Source organism: Marmota flaviventris, chromosome 11 (assembly GCF_047511675.1).
Source record: "Marmota flaviventris isolate mMarFla1 chromosome 11, mMarFla1.hap1, whole genome shotgun sequence".
Lineage (NCBI taxonomy): Eukaryota > Metazoa > Chordata > Mammalia > Rodentia > Sciuridae > Marmota > Marmota flaviventris.
Window position 1 is genome coordinate 32,632,999 of NC_092508.1, and position 24,095 is coordinate 32,657,093.

Consider the following 24,095-nt stretch of genomic DNA (forward strand, 5'->3'; position numbering starts at 1 on the left):
TCTACATCCCCAGCCTTGTGTGTTTGTCTGGTGTACTGAGGATTGAACTCTGCATACTGTAGGTGGCCAGAAAGTAGCAAGTATTATTCTAACTTCAGGGTTTTTTTTAATGTGTCACAGTTAGTTGTAGATATATTAGGTTGAACATTTAATATTCTAGTGCAAAATACCTAAAATATCATACTAGTAATAATAATTTCTAGAGAACTCATAAAATAAAAAAGTACAATTACTGTTGTCATTAATATGATCTTTAATAAATGGAATAATGCACCATTTTACAGCAAGCCTTTTTAAACCTAAATAACTGTCTTAAAATCTCCTTCTCCAATGTCTTTGTATCAATACAATCTTTTTATTTAGGTTTATATATATCAAAGCATTTACTTACACTTATTCATAGAAAACTCTTTAGTGGCTTAATGTCAGCTTTCATAGTGGCATCCATAGATAATACAAAAGAAAAGTGATTTGCTTTATTTCATACTCACACTGATCCATCAAACACAACTTGTACAGCATAGCAAGGTCTCAGACGGCTAATACAAAAGCAAAATAATTGAAAGTAATTATTCATAAATTCATAATATGATATTCTATCTGTAATGTAAGAGCAAAACACACCAACAAAAGATACCCGTTAACAAGAAAGAGGGTTCTGAGGAAGTGCCATTATTTTTCAGCCTTTCTTTTTTTTTAGAAAAGCATCCTCAGAAATGAATACTCTGTAGCTTATGTCTTTCCTGTCCATTCAGAAAAAGCATGGCAGCTACACATTTCCATGTTTCAGCTACTACAACACCCTAGGAGTTAGTGTATTTTACAATTATCCATGTATCTTCATTTGAAAAATCATCAACAGAAAACTAAGGATGATTCCAGCTTATACAAACACTTATACAATATAATCTCTATGGAAATGAAATAACAAGGCATACAAAAATTGCTTAAATAAATGTGACCAGAATAAGAAAAGCCACAGAAGTCAAGCAATTCAATGATAAACCAGAATCTAACAATTTTTTAGCTGTTTTTTTTAGTAATTTAGTTTCCTTACTATTAAGTTTCTTTAAAAATAAGCTTCTTTTACATACTTAAGAGGATTGGTAACAAGGTGGGGATCCTGAGACGAGAGACTGATTATAAACAACTTCATTGCTAGAATTAAACACAGCATACCATTTTAGAGCTTGAGCTTATCTGATTCAAAGAAAAATTCTATTTGGCTCTGACAATGTGATAGATTACCATAGATTATCTCTCAGAATCATTATCTCTCAGAATATTCAAGCTATTACTAAAGCTATAAACTCAATAGTTTACTTTTAGAAGAAAATTTTATAATGTTAAATTACCTCTTAAGAAAATTTTCAGAGGAATTACTTTGTTATTAAAAAAACAAAATAAAATGATTTGTCCCATCATGGATAGCCATTTAATCAATGAACAGAAAGGTTTAAGCCAGTACTTCAACTCTAAGGCCTAAATTTGTTGTAACATGTAGCTAATTAGTTGAGTCATTCTTTTTATTCAGTAATTACAGAACTGGGCAAGTTTTTATGATTAAAGAAATCTGATATTACGTCTATGTGAAGTAAGTCAAATAATAACACAAGTCATTAAATAAACTGTGCAACAAACACTTTAAATATTCAACTGGATCTAATTGCTTGTTTGCTACCAATTGAACTTTTTCAGTATACAAAAGATGAAAGGGGCCCTGAGTTTTTAAGTAATATTATGTCTATAAAGTGATTTTAAAACAGGAAGATGTTTCTGAAACCTAAAAGTACAAATAAAATGGGAAAAAACCCATGTTATCTTTTAAAACTGAAAAAAAAATAAAGTTGTAATTTTAAATACAGCAATTTTCTTAAATATTCAATCACAAACTGAACACCCTAATGAAGTAATTTTATTTCTAAAGATTCCTTCTCTTACTCAGATTTTAATGTGGTTGTCAAATTAAGTTTTTAAAATAAATGCATATGTTCACAAGGTTTAATAACAAAGCTATAAACATCACAGTAATAACGGAATTGGAATTTTTAAAGATATGAAAGATTTATTTGGGGCATAATTTTAATACACAGCATAAATTCTCCTAAATTATTTACTTTCAAATGTATCTGCCATGAGATAAATGTTTAAATTTTTCTTTATATGCAAACACTCAACTTTAATCAGTCACATAAAAGTTAAAGGAAAGTTGTTATAGTCCAGTCCATGTTGCAAAACAATGATAAGTATTTCAAAAGTGGTCTACAAAAATGTTCATAGAATTATACCTGATTTTTGTAGGGTTTGTTTTTAAAAATGAATCTTGTGTTTAGTGTTCAACACAACAACTGATACAAAGAAATGTAAAACATTGTGGTTTAATAAATACTAAGCTTACTGCAATGTAAGTTAAAAATTTTAATGGCAAAATGATATACAATTCTGTATGCATGGCTTTTTAGTTATAATTAATGAAAATATAAAATCATAAAAACTTCACAATAGAAAATGTTAGATAATATAAAAATTAAGTGCTGATTTGCTGGTGGTCTGATGATTGAATCTGATGTCAAATGATAACTAACTCTCAATTCTATAAAACTACTGAACTATTACTTAAATGGAGTAATTAATTTGAGTAGAATGTAAAATATAATTTTATGTGCTCTTAAATATAAGGTCATTAAAATGGAACTGAGAAGGAAAGCTAAAGAGATTGAAACAATTTTGTTTGAAGAACTGAGATTTAGATGTTAACTGAGAAGTCTGAAGTATACTAGAGTAACAGTGTTGGAGATGATGACCAATTGTTCTTTTTTTCCTACTGGGTAAAGAAATGGATTTAAAAATGAAGCAAGAGGGAGACAGAATAGACATGCAGAAAACTTTTCTGACACATAAAACTGCAAGTCAGATAGCAGAGGGACAGAGTAAACCAGACATAAACCATGTGGCAATTTAGGGAGAGTAATGGGTAGGTGCACTAGAGCACTCTCTGTGATATCCTCTTCTCTCATATGTTAATCTGGAAACATGCAGAAAAGCCTTCTTTGGATAATAACTTTTGTGTAACTAGCTCCAACAGTGATTTGCCAGATTTATTTAATGAATATATCTAGGAAGGGATCATGTAAGGTAGTTTGGGGCAGTTTGCATAGTTCATAATCTCAAAGGTAAAATGCAACTTCATTGCTGGAAAAAAAACCCACTATCAATCAAGGCTATGAATATTTAGAAATAGCCCAGTCTGAAAGAGACTCCTGGGGTGTATGTAGGAGTTATTACTCAATTTCTAGAATGGCTGGTCTAGATAATCAAGTGTGCAGATTATAAGAGTACAGTTTGCTAAGAAGATAAGGTAATATATAAAGCAATCTGTGAATAATTATGTAAAATAACCTGCATATAACTGGTAGTAAGTTCAACATGTATTTATAAAATGTAGTATAGAAATATAACGTCACATCAAGTTCTAAGAGTTAACAATCTCCAGTGAAATATTCATGCCTGTAAGTATGAAAAAAAGAAAATAAAAAGTTTATTGACATATTCAATTTTTTTAAATGACTTTCAGGAGACATATTTACAGAGACTAAAAATTCAGTATAATAGCTGTGGCCTAACTTGGCTTTAGAAGACAAACTTGTAAATATTTTACATAAAAAGATTTGCCAATTTTGTGATAATTCCAACTGAAACACATACTTACTTGAGTAGTGTTTCTTCTTTTCTAGTTATTTTTATATTCAGAATCAATGTACATTTTCTAGAACAAGTAAATACATATGAGGAAGCTACATTACTTTGTGAAAGATAATATTATCTTTGTATCCTTCCCATATCCTATTCAATTAGTTCTCTGGATTAACAAATTTTCTAAAGTCACTAAATGCAGAAATTTCAAAGATTAAAAATTTCAAAGGATTGATGAGATTGAAGTTCTATGCTAATTTAATTTTTCCAAATCTAGTATGGAATCATTTTAGGAAAATGTTCCCAAAGCTACTTTCACTTTTCCCTTAAAATTTACTTTACCTTTAGTTCTGCAATATAAGAAAGCTAGGAGTTAGGTGAATTATTTTAAGGTGGCAAACTTAAGATTGAATTTTGTTTTGAACTAGTAATTATGTCTTAAGCAACAAAAGGCATAGGCAAGTCTATACATTTTATGGTTGCCTAACTGTTAAAATCATTAAGGTGTCTGCTTTGGCTTAAATACAAACCATAATTGTGCTGGAATATAATGACTAAATTTCTTAAAAATGTCAGTACAATACATAACCTGTCATACAGTATGTAGGCAATGTGCTACACATAAGAGATGTAGAGAGGCAGACACAGGCTAAATCCCATCTTTGTCTGTAACTAGATGTGAACCTTGGACAAATTATCTAGTTTCTCTTAACTTTGTTTTCCTTATCTGTAAAGTGGGAACGTTAGCTCATTTGGGTCACTGTGAGGATTAAATACCATATATATCTCTCAGTATTCTGTATGTGCCTTTTCATACTTTCTACAGGAATAGTTTTTTTTTTCTTTCCCAATTATGCATTTAGAAAAAAGTTTTAGAAAATATTTAAATGTAAAAAAAAAGAAAAAGGTTTTAGGATTTATATTTAAATAATTTAGTGTAAACAAAATCCAAATCAAGGTCTTTTAATTACTTAATTCTGGTATACAATTTAGATTTGTTAAGGGAACTGATATTAGACTTACCTAGTATGATTACCTAGCATGATGCTTTTAAGGTTACATTAATACCTAGTGAAATAAGTTTTCATATTTTCAAATTCAGTGGCCCTTTACTTAAAAAGACCCAAATTCTTTTCTAAATGCAAAATTTTGTGATAGCATTTAACTATCAGCTTTAAGAAACATTTATTGTTACATGAATAAAATTAGCAATTATATAATTTAAATCATTTAAAGTGATTTTCTTCCTTATATATTACAAAAATTCTAAAAGTCTGATGTATAATTTAACCTAAATTTTTAATATGATCCGTACTTTCTACCTCTCCTATTTTTTCAACAGTTGACTAAAATAACTGGGGAAAGAAACTTGTTTTAAACATGTTTGCATGAAATGGAAACTATGCAGTTATTTTAATTGGGTAAGTTATTTTTTAAAGCATTTTATTATTGAACATTAAAAAATGTTGAAAAACTTAAAGTGGACTGGCCCAAATAGAAAGTCTACTAGAGCATACAGAACTCTTTGTCTGATAGGAAAAGGTCAGTTAAAACCTCAGATAGTCATTTATCCTTAATGCTTGGAGATGGAATATAATTTATTTTGATTCAATATTGTCTCCTAAATGTTTGAAAAGACTATTCTGAAATGCATTTTAAAGACAAGAGAACTAAATGAAAATTTCCTGGGAAAAACTACAAATAATTTGTCACAAAGATAAAAGATAATAGCTTTATGAAAAAAATTATATGCCAGAAGACTAAAAAATATGTTAAAGGTCTGAATCACAAGAAAGGTCCAATAAAACACAAAAGGTGGAAATCCTGGGCACTAAAAATAATCTTAATTCTAAGAATCAAGACCTGTAATCAGCAATCCAGTTGAATAAATGGTAAATGTTGTAATCTCTAACTCATAACATCACAGCAGATGGCAATAAGAAGGCTTATATACAAATAAGTCACAAGTATTTTGGACAGCCAGCTGGGAAGTTTAAGCTGTCTTTTACTAAATGCTCAAGACAGAGAGTATGAATGAGAAAATATTTTGTTCAGGAGGTAAGAACCTAAATCAGAAATTTGGGGATTTATGTTTTTCTCTTAACTTTTTATGTCCCAGAAAAATCTTAGAACTTAATCAGATAATGTTATATTAAGTACTCCATGAATCTGAAAAAAATAAGTGAGATCACTGTTTTCAAATTGTCAGTATATAATTTGTTTAGGAAAAAAAATCCCTTATTTGAAAGAAAGTGCTTAATTTAAAAAAAAAAATGCAGAGGTTGTTATTTTAGAAAAAATTATAAGTAATCAAAGAAGCAAGGAAGCTTTAAAAACAATATTATTTTAAGGGTTTACTATCACTAAAAGGTGTATTCTAATGCAATATAAATAATAAATTCTGCTCACATATCAGAGATTATGTGAAAAACTAGCAACAGGAGAAATTATGAAATGAGGACTACGGATGAAATACACAGTTTTGCAAAGAGAGAGAGGGTAAATCTCAGCCTGTTCAAGAAAGGTAAGTTTGGCAGTATTCCTTCCTGCCATAGAGATTTGGCATGCCAGTTGAATGATTTTTCTACACAGTGTTTTAGGTCATGGGTAAAGGAAATAATTTTCACATAAAGTCACTAGGCTTTGCTTGGGAACATAATAAAGTACTACAGGTTCAAAACTATGAATTATTTTTGAAGTTATAATAAAAGAAAAATGTAATTTTTTTGAGTCAAAGATGGCCTATTCAGAGAATGAAATTATAAAACTATAATGTCTTAACCACCTACTTACTTAAATTCCATGTAAGTTTAACTCTAAATGTTTTCTGATAAAAATGTATTTCTTAAATAAATGAATATGGAACATGTACATACAAAAATAAAATTAAAAGATAAAAGACTAATATTTGATTTCTTGTATTTTGTTCTCTGCTCTTTTATGAACTTCCAAAACCAGAATCAAAATATACTTGTTAAAATGCCCAGAAGGATATGTTTAAGATTTGGAAGGTTAAAAGAATATGGCATTTCAAAATGGGTTTTGGTAGTTTCTTCTACAGAGCCCTTTCAGACAATGTTTCTGCATTCTCCAAAAAGAGAGAGAAAGCAAGAAATCAGGTAGCTGCTTTCTTCTGTGCAAAATTCACTGTCACAGAACTGACCTACAAAAAGCATGGGAGATAGGGGAGAAAACTGTTCAGATTATGGAAGAATGAGGGGAGAAAAATGTTCATATTATGGAAGAATGTGTGCCCCATTAGGAAGAGCGCTTACAAGAAAGCTTATTTGTGGTCTACAGACTATTGCACATTCAAACAAAATACAAGAGAAAAGAATGTCCAACAGATAATATGTTTAAGAACATATCAACATATAAACTAGCTTGTGCCCAGAAATAAAACATGGATACCAGACACCACTGCAGGCAAACCTGTCTTAATTTGTTTCTGTTTTAATGACCTTTAGAAAATGGTCCAAACTGATTATCAGCAATACAATGTTTTTGCTTTTTTTTTCTTAAAAAAATATTTTGAGACCACTTTTGATACACACACATATAATTCTGTGGTCATAACAGACAAATACAACTTTAGCGAGACTAAACAAAAGTGCAAAACTTAAAAAAACAAAATTAAAAAATATGGAAGCATAAGCTAATTTTTCTGCATAGCTGAAATCTATTTAAAGCAAGTCCTTGTTGCAGGAGTGGGAGGGGGTGCTGACAGGAGGATAAAGCAGTTTTTTTTTTTTGTCTTCAGCATGTTTAAATGATGCAAAAAATAATTTCACTCCGTAACCTTGAAAACATTTCACAGACAATTCATTCCTATATCTTTAGACACCATGGTTGTGGCAGTGCCTCCTTCTGCAAGGTAAACGGCGGTGCTGGATTTGGAATGAACTGCCCTATCACTGCCATTGTTGTTGACCTCACAGTCCAGTGGTTCAGTGGAGATGACCCAGGTGGAAGGGCGCCATCGCTTAAGAGAATAGGGAGTTTTCACACGCTTCTTGATCTTTTCACCTGATCCTGATTTGCCATCTTGCGTTGACTCACCTACTGAAAATAAAAGTATGGAAAAATGAACTATGTATAAAGAAAACATTAAGAAGTAAAAGGTTAGGGTTGAATTTCAAGGGGAGGTCAAGCCAATATCTATAGAAGGCGATAATGCAAATTTCTTGAAATTCACAATGCCAGGCAATGTTTTTCTAGGCAAAATTTAACCAATTCATTTTGAAACTCTTTATGTCAAACATTTTTGTAATTGACTGAATTACAGAGAAATAAATAAAACATAGAAAATACACAAGTATAAATGGAGAAAATCCAGAAGTCCTTAGGTGTTTTCTCAAATTCTTTGGTTTTGGTAGATCCCAATTTGGTAAATTATTCTAGTTACTGCTCAAAGTAGATCAGATTTTAAAGGCATCTAAGCATATATTTTTTTCAGAGGAAGGACAGAAATATTAGGGTACAAATTGTCCAGTAATTCTTTCTTCCCATACCTGGCAAGCTATTTTATTGACACAGAGCCCTGCAATAAGGGTGTGTCGACTGGTCTATAACACAAGCCACTTAAGCAAGGGGCTACATTGGTTTTTTGGGGGACTTGTATCTTTCTTGCAGCCCATTTTATAGTCTGTAACAACCATAAAACATGACTTTTTTTTCTTCCTTATGTATTGACAGTTTAAAGACAAACCATTTTGTATAATGATGACTGTTAGAAATTTTAGTGAGCTTTCCTATCTTGTTTTGTAATACTTTTAGGGCCCAAACCCAAGCATCAACTTATTATTTAAGTTGTCCTGTTGCCCATAGTACAATACCATAAGTACAGGTGGAATTCAACATGTAACTCTTGAAAAAGATAACACTAAGCAACTGAGAACAACTTTAATAGTTTCTTCATAATCGCTTTTCTGAAATTTCTATGTACTTTTAAGACTTACTAAGGTTAAAATAAAAATGTAGGTATAACAGACGCTAATATGTGTAAAAAATATATCAAAAATTATAATGGCATAATGTTATTTAGAGCTGTTAAATTGGTATTTATTTAATCCTATCTGCTCATAATAAGTGCATGAAAGTAGCATTCACATAAAGCATATATTAAATTGGGAATTCTTCCATTGTGACATTGACCTTTTAATTATTTATGATAAAATTGTTTCTTCTTACAATAGTCCAATTACTTTTGAAGCCTAACCAAATGGTTTATTTCTATTTCCCAAAGTGATAAAGGTAAACAGTCACTGGTTGGAACACAATCTGATTTTATGTAGCTATTTAAATGGCTTCAAAGAATACCTAAGAGATGGTCCATGATCCCTCCACTTACTCTGTATACTGCCGCCATCTAGGACATTTGTGGCTGAAAGATCCAGAGAATTGGGCCTCTGTGCTCTTCTGGGCTTTGATTGCCCTGGATCTGTTACTGTGCTTGAAACAACCTGTGTAAGAACATCTTGTTCTGAACATGGATTACTGTTGTTGTTATTGGAATTAGTTCGGCCACCTTCTAGTGGCCGTTCCCTCCTGTCCACAAGACGATCTAGAACACTTTCATCATGGCCAGCTTGTTGGTCTCGTCTTAGCAAAGGTTCATGCTCATCAGGACTGGAATTAATATTCAGCCGGGTATCCTCACTAATAAATTGATTCTGCAGCATTTCTTGGGCCCTATGTGTCACCATGTTGGCTGTCTGGCCTGATGGAACTGCCCCATTGGCATACTGGGTTGTGGCAGCATGGGAGTTAACACTGTGGTTTCTACCTGCTACTCCATTCATGGTGACTGTCACCACATGAGGTTCTGCTGCATTGATTGTATTCATCTTGGCAACTCCAGTTTCTACTTGTTTCAAGTTAGATTTGTGCTTGCTGCCAAATTTTAGCCGGGGCTCCTTTGTTGAATTTTTGGTGTTCAAAGGCAAACTAGTAGGTCTCTTAGGAAGGTTCTGTTGTTTAGGGAGAGGGTAGATCTGAGTGGGTGGAACATCAGGAATTAAACATGCTTGGCCATTTGCAGCCTGGGTGTAGTCCTGCTGACCAGTCACTTCTACTGCAAGCTTTATGAGTGGGTAAAGCAAGCTAGAACTGGTACTACTCAGTGGGTCTGGCCCACTGAACTGTTTAAGAGAATGCTCCATCAGATTCTCATCAGAGCTTTCCTTGAGGTTCTTATCAACTTCTTTTGGGTCTAGCTTGTTAGTCTCCAAGTCTTCTTCTGTCAGCTGTAAGCAGACAGGGGTTGGCCCAATTGACTGTGCAACATTTATGGCATGGAGATTTGTTTCATCTGGGTATGGCATCTCAGATATAGTGGTCATACCAGTACTTGGAGTGAGACCAGTGGTGTTTGTGGTTGTTGTGTTGGTGGACAGACTGGTGACACTCGTTTCAGGGCTGGGGATTCGAGCTTGTGCTTGCTGTCGTTCATAATTTATTGAATTACGATTCTTTTCCCCTACAGTCAAAGGTGTGCTGGACATTGAGTGCTCAGAGGAAATATTCTTCACAATGCTGTCAGTGTGATGGATAGAATCTTCAATGTATGAGGAAGAAGAATAATCTGGATAAGGGCCAATTTTTGGCACACGCCTATTATGTGACAGGTTGCTTAAAGAAAGAAAAAAAGTGTGACATTGAGAATGTACATTTACGACAAATAATCTCTTCAAGTAAAACCACTGATTTTAAAGGCTGAGCTGCTAACTTATATTACTTAAAAGGTCTAATAAAATAATCAAGTATTAATAACCTGCTAAATGCTAATTTTATGTGAATTAAGACTACTGAAAAATCTATATGAATCTAGACTTTTATAGATGCTCATTAATTTTGGTTTAAGAGTCAACTTAAAAATATCCCCTATAATTTTAAAACATTACCAAATATACCTTTACAAACTATATACTTATACAACTAAACATTATGTTTTGTTAAGAGAAGGAACCATGGCATAAGTTTATTTCATATTTTCATAACCCAATATCCACTGCTTACTCAACAAATATGTTATAAATTGTTATATTAGCCAAATGATAAAACTAATAAGTTTTTAGGTTGCTTCAAAGAGTTCCAATTAAGAGGCACAGTCTAGCAACAGAACATTTTTTTCTGGGGTAGTCTAAGCAAAATCAGTGAAAGTCCTGCAGCCTAGGCTATGAGGCAGATAAAGGATCAAATGACATTCAGACAAAAGCTCAAAGAAGGGCTGGGGTTGTAGCTCAGTGGTAGAACACTTGCCTAGCACATGTGAGACACTGGGTTTGATCCTCAGCATCACATATAAATAAAATAAAGGTATTGTGTCCATCTATAACTAAAAATATTTAAACAAAAAGCTCAAAGATTCAAAACTGCTCTCTAGTTATCAAGGGTTTGTCACAATCATTATCATTCCTCAGAAGTGGTGGTTTTTGACCAGTGCATTGTAACACATTTATAATTATATAAGATCTCACTAAAATAAAACCAGGGATAGCTTTAACTAAAACAATAAAGGTACAAATATTGGGAACATTAACAGATAAAACTATTATAGGAGAGAAGCAGATGCTTAAGGAAAAGAGGTATTATAATAGAAGTCTGATGAAGTTATAAGAGAAATAACAGGAAAACAGAGAAGAAAAGGCTGTTACAGAGTCACAGGAAAAGGAAGCTAGGGCTGGGGTTGTGGCTCAGTGGTATAGCGCTTGCCTAGCATGTGTGAGGTACTGGGTTCAATTCTCAGCACCACATATAAAGAAGTAAATAAAATAAAGGTCCATCAACAACTAGTAAAAAATATATATATACATAAAAAAGAAAGCTAAGTAGGTATAGAGGTTAAGATGCAATAAAATAAAACCTAGAATAAGAATGAATATGGAATGGACTATGATTTAGGGGAATCTATAACAGACACTGGAGATGAGAAGCAATACTTAAGAGAGTAGAGCTGAATACACAGGAGTCAGGGGAAAGGCCAAAGGGAAGCATCAAGAGTTTCTTCTTACTATTCAAGAAAAGTTCAAAAGCATTTAATGTAAAAGCTTTAGCTGACTCTTCAAACAGGTATAAACAGCATATTAGAAAATTAGAATGAAAATTAGAACAAAAAGAGATGGGAACAAGCCTTCCTCAGATATTGGTAGAGTGAGAGAATTTATAGTAAGAAGTACTAGTCTCTACCTTCTTTGACTTATTTTTTTTTAATTTTTTTAAAGTTTTTTACGGAACTTTATTTTATTTGCTTATTTATATGTGGTGCTGGGAATCGAATGCAGTGCCTCATACGTACAAGGCAAGCGCTCTACCGCTGAGCTATCAACTCAAGCCCCTTTGTTGACTTATTGATATAAAATATCCGAAATGGATTTGATCTATGTATAAGTAGTACAAATAGTTCATAATACAAATTCCTCTTAGAAAAGAGAAGAAGAGAAAATAGCAAAGAAAATGATTCAACAATGAAGTATATTTTTAATCTCAATTTTCTCTGGTAATTCTTTCCTGGATGCCTCTCTGAAATTTTTAAACATGTATTAGATAAAATTCATAGGAAGGTCTGTTCCTCCTAAATATGGAACACAGAACTAGAGATGAGTCAGTCTAAAAGTTTCAAGTTGTAGGAATTTTTTTTAAAGCCTTTTAATTTAGAACTAAAAATTCATAGTTCTAACAAAGGAAACATCTCATAAAACAATGTTCATGGCAAAACAGAAAGAATGCTAGAATTTATTAAGAAAGAGCACTGGAGTTGGCATGGTGGCTCATGCCTGTAATACCAGCAGCACAGGAGGCTGAGGTAAGAGGATCGTAAGTTCAAAGGCAGTCTCAGCAACAGCAAGGCATGAAGCAACTCATGAGACACCGTCTCTAAATAAAATATAAAACAGGGCTGGGGATATGGCTCAGTGGTTGAGTGCCCCTAAGTTCAATCCCCAGTATCCCCCCTGCAAAAAAAGAAAAAAGAAAAATGAACGAGTATTGGATAGGAAGTCTTCAAACCTCAGTGTTCAGTAAAACAGTTAGATATATAGGCAGGTTCACGGTATCCTTTATTAAAAAAAAAAAAAAACTCAGAGGAAGAAGGAATAATAACATACTGGGTATATTAGACAATATGTAGAAAGACTTATAAACCTTTTGAACTATAAAATTATTTTACTTTCATTACTTCAGGAAAATTGAAGCATTACTAATCTCGGGGCTGGGGTTTTGGCTCAGTAGTGGAGCACTTGCCAACTAGCATGTGTTAGGCACTAGGTTCAATCCTCAGCACCACATAAAAATAAATAAATAAAATAAAGGTATTGTGTCCATCTACAACTTAAAAATATATATATTATTTATTTATTTTTGTGGTGCTAGGGATTGAACCCAGGGCCTTGTGAATGTGAGGCAAGCACTCTACCAACTGAGCTACATCCCCAGCCCTCTAAATTTTTTTTTTTTTTTAAAAGGGTAATCTCAGGGCTCGGGATGTGCCTCAAGTGGTAGTGCGCTCGCCTGGCATGCGTGAGGCACTGGGTTTGATCCTCAGCACCACATAAAAATAAAATAAAGATATTGTATCCATCTAAAACTAAAAAATAAATATTAGGGCTGGGATTGTGGCTCAGCGGTAGAACGCTCGCCTAGTGCGCGCGGGACCCGGGTTCGATTCTCAGCACCACATAAAAATAAAGGCATTGTGTTGTGTCCATCTACAAAAAAAAAAAAAAAAAAAAGATCTCTCTCTCACTTTCTCTCAAAATAAATAAATATTTAAAAAAGGGTAATTTCTTTATCTTCAGGTGTAAAAAATACAGATTCCATCTTGTACTCATACCAAATAAATGTTTTTCAGTAGAAAAATGGAGATAGTAAAAGAAAAATCGAAACTTTACAAAGTATGAGTTAGTCACTGCCTTATTAGGTTGGCTTAGCAGTATTTATTTCCTGTTTTTTTGTTTGGTCTAAGTTTCTAATACTGATATAGTTGTCAAACCCCTCAGGGCCTTACCGCTCATTCTGCATAGCAGTAGTCATGGGATTGACTGTTGGGCTTACAGATTTGTTTCTTTCCCATATCATCATAAGTTCAGCCATCCTTTCCTCAGCACACTGCGCAGTAAGACGAGCCTCTGCATCCTGGTCCCAACAGTCTTCGATTGTCTCCTTGAGTGACCTCACCGCCTGTAACATAAAGTACATGTCAAACATTATGTCTTAAATAAAATGTACCAAGCTTTTTAGTTTATACCATGAGATAAAAGAAAAATCAGGTTCTTTAAAACCAGTATTGTACAAAGCTATATTTTAGACTTCAGAGATTTATTTAATTTTTTATTATTTATTTATTTATATTATTATTATTTTTTTAATTTATATGACTTCAGAGATTTATAAAGGTGTTTTACAAAAAGTGAAATTTTGGAAGAATTCTCAGAAGCTGAGGAGCAAGGAAGCAAGTAAGCTTTAACTTAACTCTTTGAAAAATTATCTATAAGGCTAAGAAGCTATAATCTGTTATAGATATTTCTTTACGGCCACAAGTTTATGACACTGTTTTATTTCAATTGATAGCCACTAATTCTACTTAAAAGATAAATTCTGAGTTTGATAGATTTTGGCCACTTGGCCATCTTCTGTCCGTAGGTGGACCTTCTCACCTTTATTCCTAGTCAAATGTGCTTCATTCCAACCTTAAAACTTAAAATAGTTCCATTCTGTAGTATTCCCATACATCTGCAATGAACAATAGTCTTCCTTTGGGGAAAGTTTTCTATTTTTCTTTTTTAAATATTGCATTATAATTATACATAATGGGACATTCATTGTGGGAAAGTTGGTTTTAATTCACTTCAAGAAAACAGACTTTGGGAAATTAAAGGGATATGGATAGGGAAAGAAGAACTCAAATTAGCACTATTTGCTAACGATATGATTCTATACCTAGAAGACCCAAAAAATTCCACCAGAAAACTTCTAGAACTAATAAATGAATTCATCAAAGTAGCAGGATATAAAATCAACACCGATAAATCAAAGGTATTTCTATCAGTGTCAAACCCTCTGAAAGAGAAATGAGGAAAACTACCCCATTTACAATAGCCTCAAAAAAAAAAAAAACTTGGCTGGTATATATCTCAGTTGGTAGAGTGCTTGCCTCTCATGCACAAGGCCCTGGGTTCAATCCCCAGCACCAATAAATAAATAAATAAATACATACATACATACATACATACATACATACTCGGAAACCAACTTAACGAAAGAGGTGAAAGACCTCCACAATGAAAACTACAGAATGCTAAAGAAAGAAATTAAAGAAGACCTTAGAAGATGGAAAGATCTGTGTTGTTCTTTGGATAGGCAGAATCAATACTGTCAAATGACCATACTATCAAAAGCACTACACAGATTTAATACATGGGCTGAGGATATAGCTCAGTTGGTAGAGTGCTTGCCTCACATGTACAAGGCCCTGGGTTCAATCCCCAGTATCACACACACATACACACACAACAGATTTAATGCAATTCCAATCAAAATCCCAATGACATTTCTCATAGAAATAGAAAAAATAATCATGAAATTCATCTGGAAAAATAAGAGACCCAGAATAGCTAAAGCAATCCTTAGCAAGAAGAGAAAAGCAGGTGTCATCACTATACAGACCTTTAACTATACTACAGAGCAATAGTAACAAAAACAGCATGACATTGGCACCAAAAGAGACTGGTAGACCAATGGTACAGAATAGAGGACTCAGAGACAAACCCACATAATTACAGTTATCTTTGATATTAGACAAAGGTGCCAGAAACATATATTGGAGAAAACATAACCTCTTCAACAAATGGTGCTAGGAAAACTGGAAATCCATATGCAGCAAAATGAAATTAAGCCTCTATCTCTTACCATAAACAAAACTCAGCTCAAAGTGGATCAAGGCCCTAGGAATTAGACCAGAGACGATGAGTTTAATAGAAGAAAAAGTAGGCCCCAATCTCCATCATGTCAATTAGGCCCCAATTTTCTTAATAAGACTCCTATAGCGCAAGAATTAAAGTCAAGAATCAATAAATGGGTTGTGACTCAGAGGTAGAGTGCTTGTCTAGCATGCATGAGGCACTGGGTTTGATCCTTAGCACCACATAAAAATATAATAAAGATATATGTCCACCTAAAACTAAAAAATAAATATTAAAAAAAATAAATGGGATGGATTCAAACTAAAAAGCTTCTTCTCAGCAAAAGAAACAATCTGTGAGGTGAACAGAGAGCCTACATTTTGGGAGCAAATTTTACCACACGCACATCAGATAGAGCACTAATCTCTAGGATATATAAAGAACTCAAAAATCTTAAAACCAAAAAACAAATAACCCTATCAAAAAATGAGTCAAGAAGATGATATACATTCAATCAGCAAATATAGGAAAAAATGTTCAACATCTCTAGCAATTAGAGAAATATAAATCAAAATTACTCTTAAGATTTCATCTCATTCCAGTCAGAATGGCAGCTATTAAGAATACAAACAACAATAAGTGTTGACGAGGATGTGGGGAAAAAGGCACACTCATACATTGCTGGTGGGACTGCAAATTGGTGCAGCCAATATGGAAAGCAGTATGGAGATTTCTTGGAGAACTGGGAATGGAACCACCATTTTACCCAGCTATCCCTCTCCTTGGTCTATTCCCAAAGGACTTAAAAACAGCATACTACAGGGACAAAGCCACATCAATGTATAAACACATTGTAGCACAATTCACAATAGCTAAACTGCGGAACCAAACTAGTTGCCCTTTAGTAGATGAATGTATAAATTAAATGTGGTATATACACATGGAATATTACTCAGCATTAAAAGAGAATAAAATCATGGCATTTGCTGGTTGGAGTTGGAGAAAATAATGCTAAGTGAAGTAAGCCAATCCTCAAAACCAAATACCCAAAGTTTTTCTCTGATATAAGTATGCTGTTTCATAATGGGATTGGGTGGGGGAGCATGGGAGGAACAGACAAACTCTAGACAGGGCAAAGGGAAGGGGAGGTGAAGGGAGGGCGCATGGGGGAAGGAAAGATGGTGGAATGAAATGGACATCATTACCCTAAGTATATGTATGAAGACACAAATGGTGTGACTCTATTTTGTATACAACCAAAAATATGAAAAACTGTGCTTTATATGTGTAATATGAATTGTAATGCATTCTGCTGTCATACATAACAAATTAGAATAAAAAAAAAGAAAACAGACTTTGGATACATTGGGAGACAACCACTGAAAAATCCTTCCAGACCTGCTTTTGGATTTGTTTTTATTAAGCTTCACCCTTTTCATTTGCTCTGATATATATGAATGAATGACAGAGAGAGAGAGAGAGAGAGAATTTTTAATATTTATTTTTTAGTTTTCGGCGGACATAACATCTTTGTTTGTATGTGGTGCTGAGGATTGAACGATTGAACCCGGGCCGCACGCATGCCAGGCGAGCGCGCTACCGCTTGAGCCACATCCCCAGCCCCTGCTCTGATATTTATACTTCTGTATTTTTAAAACACCTGCTTTTAAAAAAATATGGCTGTAGGCAAGGGGTTGCTAGATATAGCAAACAAAAATATAGGATACAAAACTTAAACTTGAACTTCAGATAAACCAACACTTTTTTGAGGGGAGGGTACTGGGGATTGCATTCAAGGGCACTTAACCACTGAGCCACATCCCCAGCCCTGTTTTGTATTTTATTTAGACACAGGGTCTCACTGAGTTCCTTAGCACCTCACTTTTGCTGAGGCTGGCTTTGATCTCAGGAACTGCCTGCCTCAGCCTCCTGAGCCACTAGGATTATAGGCATGCCAACATATTTCTAGTATATGTAAAAATCCCATGTAATCTTTGATCTGAGGATTTGATCTGTGAAAAATATTTTAGGCTAAAATTCTTGTAAGCTATCTTCGTGACATTTTAAATGTTTCCTCACAATTTGTGTTCTGCAACAAACAAATCTGAACTCTTAACGTGGAAGAAATTTTGAGGGCTGGGGGTGCAGTTAAATGGCAGAGTGCTTGCCTAGCATACACAGGGCCCCAGGTTCCATCCCCAGCACTGGAAACAAAACAAAACTAAACAGAAGAATCTTGTGATGGGGGATGTTGCTCTGTGATCTAGCTGTAACTGCAGAAAAGAAAAAAATTAATTAATTTCTGGGCATATACTTATTGCATAATGGTCCATTTTGAGTAATAAGGATTTTGAAAAGCTCCCTTACACACTGAGGCACCTAGAAAGCCATTACCTGAGCCTGGGGAGAAGAGACCCATGGAGACAATAAGCTTCCATAGCAGGTGATCTTTAGGCTCAGCTCTAGGAGGAAGTGAAAGCTACAGCACAACTGTAAAAAGACCTGCATAAGCATTAAAGGAAGGTCCCAATAGAGAGCCAATCTACAAAGATCTGGAGAGCATTTTATTTTTTATTCTTTTCTGGTCATCATTTTTTTTTCCTGTCTAGCTTTAAACAAAAAATTAAGACACATGCAAAGAATAAGAAAGTACGGCCCAGTCACAGGAAAAAAGAAAAGAAATTAATGAAAACCATCTCTGAGGAAGGATACATTGGAGTTACTAGATAAAGGCTTTAAATTAACTATTTAAAAAATGCTCAAAGATATAAGGAACCATGGAAAAGAACTAAAGGACATCAGGAAAACAAATGTCTCAATAAATGGAGAATAGCAATAAAAATAAATTATAAAAAAGGAATACAAAGATACAATAGAGATAAAAACTAAAAAAATATTATAATATTCACTAGAGTGGCTCAATAGTAGATATGAGCAGAGATAAGAGGAAGAAGAATCAGAGAATTTGAAGATAGGGAAAATAAAATTATTCAGTCTGAGGAACAGAAACCAGACGAATAAGGAAAAAAGGAACAGACCCTTCGAGACTTGTGAGACACTACCGACATTACTCATATACACAAAATGGGAGTTCTAGAAGGAAAGAAGAAAGAAGGGGACAGGATATTTGAAGATATAATGGCTCAAAACTCCCCAAATATAATAAAAGGAATGCATCTATGCACACATCCAAGAAATCTGACAGAGTAGGATTAAGTCAAAAAGTTCCATACTGATATACATTATGGTGAAACTGTCAAAAAACAAAGAGGGAATTTTGACATCAAGAGAAGAGACTAGAAATATACAAGGAATCTTCAATAAGATTAATAATCAATCTGAATACGGTGGTTCATGCCCATAATACCAGCAACTCAGGAGGCAAAAATAATAGATTATCATAAGTTCAAGGCTAGCCTGAGCAACTCAGTGAGGCCCTGTCTCAAAATAATAATAATAATAATAATAATAATAATAATAATAACAACAATGACGACGACTGGGAATGTAGCTCCATGGTAGAAAGCTCCAGGTTCAATCCCCAGCACTGAAAGAAAATTAAATAAATAAAAACACACACAAATATATACAAACATACACATAAATTTTCACATTAATATTTAGAAGATTTTGATTTTTTTTTTTTTAGTTTAAAATGGCTTTTAATTGCAGTGCAACTAAAAAAAACATCTTTTAGAGATCTGTTTCTCTCTATTTATAAATTACATACTTGCTACCTCACTCTGGTACTGGATTGTCATGCAGAGAAGCATTTTATTGACTATAGCATATTAGGTTTAAATGGATTTCCTGGAAATGAACCAAGTGTTACAGATCCCTTACTTAGCAACTGAGTCTAAATTGAAGGTTAAAAATTTTAAGGTAAACATGCATATGATGCACATTCCATAATGGTAGGGTTGCTAACAGATAATTTTAAAAAATAGAATTTATTTGTTGAGGTGAAATAAAACAGTTTAAGGAAGATGAGGTTACATTTACTAGAATAAAATTTCACAAGAGATTTTTTTCTTTAAAGAAAATGTGTGAGGCTGGCACATCTAAAGAATCCTGGCAAAGCATTTAACCTCTCAACTGTTATCAAGGACCTCTCAAAGATCTGTCTCAGTTTCCATAGCAGGGAGGACAGTTAGGCAATCTTAAGCATGTGTACGTAACAAGGATTTTCTCTGGAAACTCTTTCCTGGATACCTTTCTGAAATTTTTAAACATGTTTTAGATAAAATTCATAGGAAGGTCTTCTTTTCCCCTAATATGAAACAAAGAAATAGAGATGAGTCAGTCTAAAAGTTTCAAGTTGTAGAAATTTTTTTAAAAAGCCTTTAAATTTAGAACTAAAAATTCTAACAAAGTTCAAACAAAGAAAAAATAATACCAGCAACTTAGGAGGCAAAAACAAGGCTCTACAATTGCCAGGTACTTAAGACTAATTTCATTTGCAACAGAAGCCAATCTTGAAGGGTAATCTACTGACAAAGATGACCAGTAAAGATAAATGTTCAATCTACATCTGTATGGATATCTTTATCCTCTCTCTGACATGACAACAAAAATATTCTAACCTTATTAAGGCAATCTAAAACTTAAAATAATAAATTATTTTTCACCTTTTGTTCTTTTAAGAAAATCTAGATAAATTATAAAAACATAATGCCTTCAGAAGTAATAAAATTATTATTACCTTCTTAAAATGAGAACACACTGCTAAGGAAAAAGTGAGTGATATGAATTTCTAAAACTATAAATATGATAGTGGAAATTAAAATTTTAATAGATAACTGATGTAACTGTAACAATGAAAAATAAATGGGTAATTTGAAAGATACAACAACAACAACAAACAGATGGTAAGCACAAGAAAAATTGAGACCTGGAGTGTCAGGTGGTCCAGTATTAGCCTAATGAGAATTCCAGAAGAAAGAAATGGAAAGGAAGAAATTTTTAAACAAGTATTAGAAAAATCCTTTGATTAAGGAAAGTTCTGAATTTTATTTTCTTTCGTACTGGGGATTGAATTCAGGGGCATTTGGTCATCGAGCTACATCACCAGACCAACCAACTGATTGATTTATCTTTCTATCTATCTATTTTGGTACCAGGGATTGAACCCAGGGGTGCTTAACCACTGAGCCACATCCCTAAGTCCCCCCTTTTTTTGAGGTATGGGTACTGGAGATAGAACCCAGGGGCATTTGGTCATCGAGCTACATCACCAGACCAACCAACTGATTGATTTATCTTTCTATCTATCTATTTTGGTACCAGGGATTGAACCCAGGGGTGCTTAACCACTGAGCCACATCCCTAAGTCCCCCCTTTTTTTGAGGTATGGGTACTGGAGATTGAACCCAGGGGCTCTCAACCCTCTTAGCAACTGGGATTACAGGCTTGTGCCACTGCACCCAGCTTCCCCAGTCCTTTTTATGGTTTCTTTGGTGGGGGCAGGGTACTTGGGATTGAACTCAGGGGCACTCAGCCACTGAGCCACAACCCCAGCCCTGTTTGGTATTTTATTTAGAGACAGAGTCTCACTGAGTTGTTTAGCGCCTCGCTTTTGCTCAGGCTGGCTTTGAACTTGGGAGCCTCCTGTCTCAATCTACTGAGCCGCTTGGATTACAGGCATGTACCACTGTGCCTGGGTCTTTTTATGTTTTGAGGCAGGTTCTCACTAAGTTGCTCAGAACCTTGCTAAGTTGCTAAGGTTGGTATCAAATTTATGATCCTCCTGCCTCAACCTCCTAAATCACTGGGATTACAGGCGTACACCACTGTACCCAGGTTATGCATATTGTTTAAAATGTTTTCAGTTGTAGATGGACACAATACCTTTATTATTTTTATGTGGTACTGAGGATTGAATCCAGTGCCTCACACGTGCAAGGCAAGTGCTCTCACTGAGCTACAGCCACAGCCCTGCATATTTTAAATTTTGAGACATTTTTAAACATGTATTAGATACATGTTTAGCAACATGTCTTGCTAAATTGCTTAGGGACTTGCTAAATTGCTGAGGCTGGCCTTGAACATTCAATTCTGTCTTGGCCTCCAGAGTTATTGGATTACAGGCATGTGTCACCAGCCGAACAAGTTCTGAATTTTCAAACTGAAAAATCCATTCAGTGACAAGTGAAATGAGTGAAAAGATTCATGTCAATATACATCCATGTGAAATTTCACAATTTCAATGATAAAGTAAAAGTCTTAAAAGCTTATATAAAAGAGGAAATAAGACGATAAAAACATGAGACAAAAAGCAACAAAATGAGACAGGCTCACATCAGAATTCTCATTAGCAAGACTGGAAACCAGAGGGCAATGGAGAAGTGGTTTCAAAGGTGTGAAGTTCATTTTGATTTTGAAACCATTACTCAGCCAAATTATTACTCATGTGTGAGGTCAAGACTGACACATGTTTTTATACCTTTATTTTATTTATTTATTGTTACGTAGTGCTGAGGATCAAACCCAGGGGCCCGCACGCAATAGGCGAGCGTTCTACCACTGAGTCACAACCCCAGCCCCAAGACTGACACATTTTTGAACATGGAAGAACTCATAATGTTTACCACCTAATGCAAGTACTAACACTAATTACTTGAGAAAATTCATGAAAGAAAAAATAATTTGCTAATCCCAATAGCTTTGGCAAGAGGATAGAAGGTTCATCAACTTAGCAAGGTTTTAAGCAACCTAGTGAGACCCAACCCAGTGAGACCAGTTCCGAAATAAAAAATAAAAAAGATGGGGATATAGTTTAATGGTTAAGTGCCTCTGGTTTCAATCCTGGTACCAAACAAACAAACAACAACAACAAAAAGGAAAAAAAAAAAAGAAAAGAAAGAAAAAGAAAAAACAATTTGCAAGAAAGAGAATGACATGAAATTTTTAAAAATGTTACTTCTAAGGAGATCCTAGAAAGAAGAAAGAAAGAAAGAGAAAGGAAGAAAGAAAGAAAGAGAAAGAAAAAGAAAGATGACAAGAAATCAAAGATAATCCACTGGATGATGATTTCTGAAATATCCTCCCTAAAGCAGCAGGGGGTTACAGTATCCAATATAGGACTTTTATATTCTGAGTCCAAGCACAATATTTTGTTAGCAGTAAGTACTTATATAATCACAATTCAGCAAAATTCTGTTTTTATTTTATTTAAATTTTAGAGAAATCTGTAGACAAAAATATAAATTATCTAATAATAGATGGAATATTACAAAACTGAGAGAGGGTAAATGAAAGAAAATTTATCAAATAGGACTAAATTTAGCATTTGAGTTACAATGGTAATCTCTGGAAGGGGAAGGGAGCCCAGAACATTGCTAAGGGGAGTTATAACAGTGGTAGTAAGGGAGGGTGTTTTTTCCCCTTTTCTTTCTTATGACTTTCTGTTTAATTTTTTTTGTTTACCCCATAAAACTTATTTTTAAAAGGGAAAAACAGGTCACTCTCATCAATAAAGGGTACAATAATTATAATATGAAATTTCACAATTTCAATGATAAAGCAAAAGTCTTAAAAGATTATATAAAAGAGGAAATAAGATGATAAAAACATGAGACAAACCCACTTGAATCAAATGTGTGAAATATGACATGTCAAGAACTATGTAATGTTTGAACAACCAATAATAAAAATTAAAAAAAAAAAACATGAGACAAAAAGCAACAAAATGAGACAGGCTCACAACAGAATTCTCATTAGCAAGACTGGAAATCAGAGGGCAATGAAGAAGTGGTTTCAAAGGAGTGAAGATTGAAATGTCCAATAGAATATGGACTAAGTGGAGAAAATGAGATAGTATATGTAGTTGATAACATTAAAAATTATAAGTTAAAAAATAAACTTCAGAAATTACCATATATTATAAATTAATCCTACCCATATAAAACAATCTTATGAATGAGTGTGAATACATAAATATTGGTAAGATGTTTTCAGATTTTTAACAATAATTTACTCAAATGACAAGAGTCTTTGAAGAAACTTCATTACTGTAAACTACATTTTTTTCTCCTTGGTGGTACTGAGGATCCAACTCATGGCCTCATGCATGCTAGGCATACGCTCTACCACTGAGCTACATCCCCAATCCTGTGAACTACATTTTTAATAAGAAGTTTTTTTAAAAAAAAAATTTGTATTTTTAGAAGTAGTTGGACACAATACCTTCATTTTGTTTATTTTTATGTGGTGCTGAGGATCGAACCCAGGGCCTCACACATGCTAGATGAGAGCTCTACCACTGAGCCACAATCCCAGCCCCTAGTAAGAAGATTTTTAAACTTGACTACATTTTTTTTACTTTATTAATCTTTTTATGTATGACAGCAGAATGCATTACAATTCATATTACACATATAGAGCACAATTTTTCATATCTCTGGTTGTATATAAAGTATGTTCACACCAATTTGTGTCTTCATACATGTACTTTGGATAATGATGTCCATCACATTCCACCATCATTTCTAACCCCAATGGCCCCCT

At 33.8% G+C, this 24,095-nt stretch overlaps 1 protein-coding gene and 1 non-coding gene across 5 annotated transcripts in view; one reads left to right on the plus strand and one right to left on the minus strand.

Annotated features, from left to right (window-relative positions):
- Positions 1 to 233: 233 nt before the first annotated feature.
- Positions 234 to 24,095, minus strand: part of Bmpr2 (bone morphogenetic protein receptor type 2) — a 172,868-nt gene continuing 149,006 nt past the window's right edge. For 3 of the 4 annotated variants that reach the window (XM_071618898.1, XM_027942014.2, XM_071618896.1), the window contains 3 exons: positions 13,697 to 13,869; positions 9,044 to 10,323; positions 234 to 7,755 (listed from right to left, as the gene is read on the minus strand). In XM_071618898.1, coding sequence (XP_071474999.1) covers positions 7,505 to 7,755; positions 9,044 to 10,323; positions 13,697 to 13,869 — 1,704 coding nt within the window. In that variant the 3' untranslated portion in view covers positions 234 to 7,504. The remainder of the gene's footprint in view (positions 7,756 to 9,043; positions 10,324 to 13,696; positions 13,870 to 24,095) is intronic. The other variant, XM_071618897.1, reaches the window with a different exon arrangement.
- Trnav-cac (transfer RNA valine (anticodon CAC)) lies at positions 15,115 to 15,186 on the plus strand. The gene has a single exon. It is a non-coding gene; the product is annotated as a tRNA-Val (tRNA).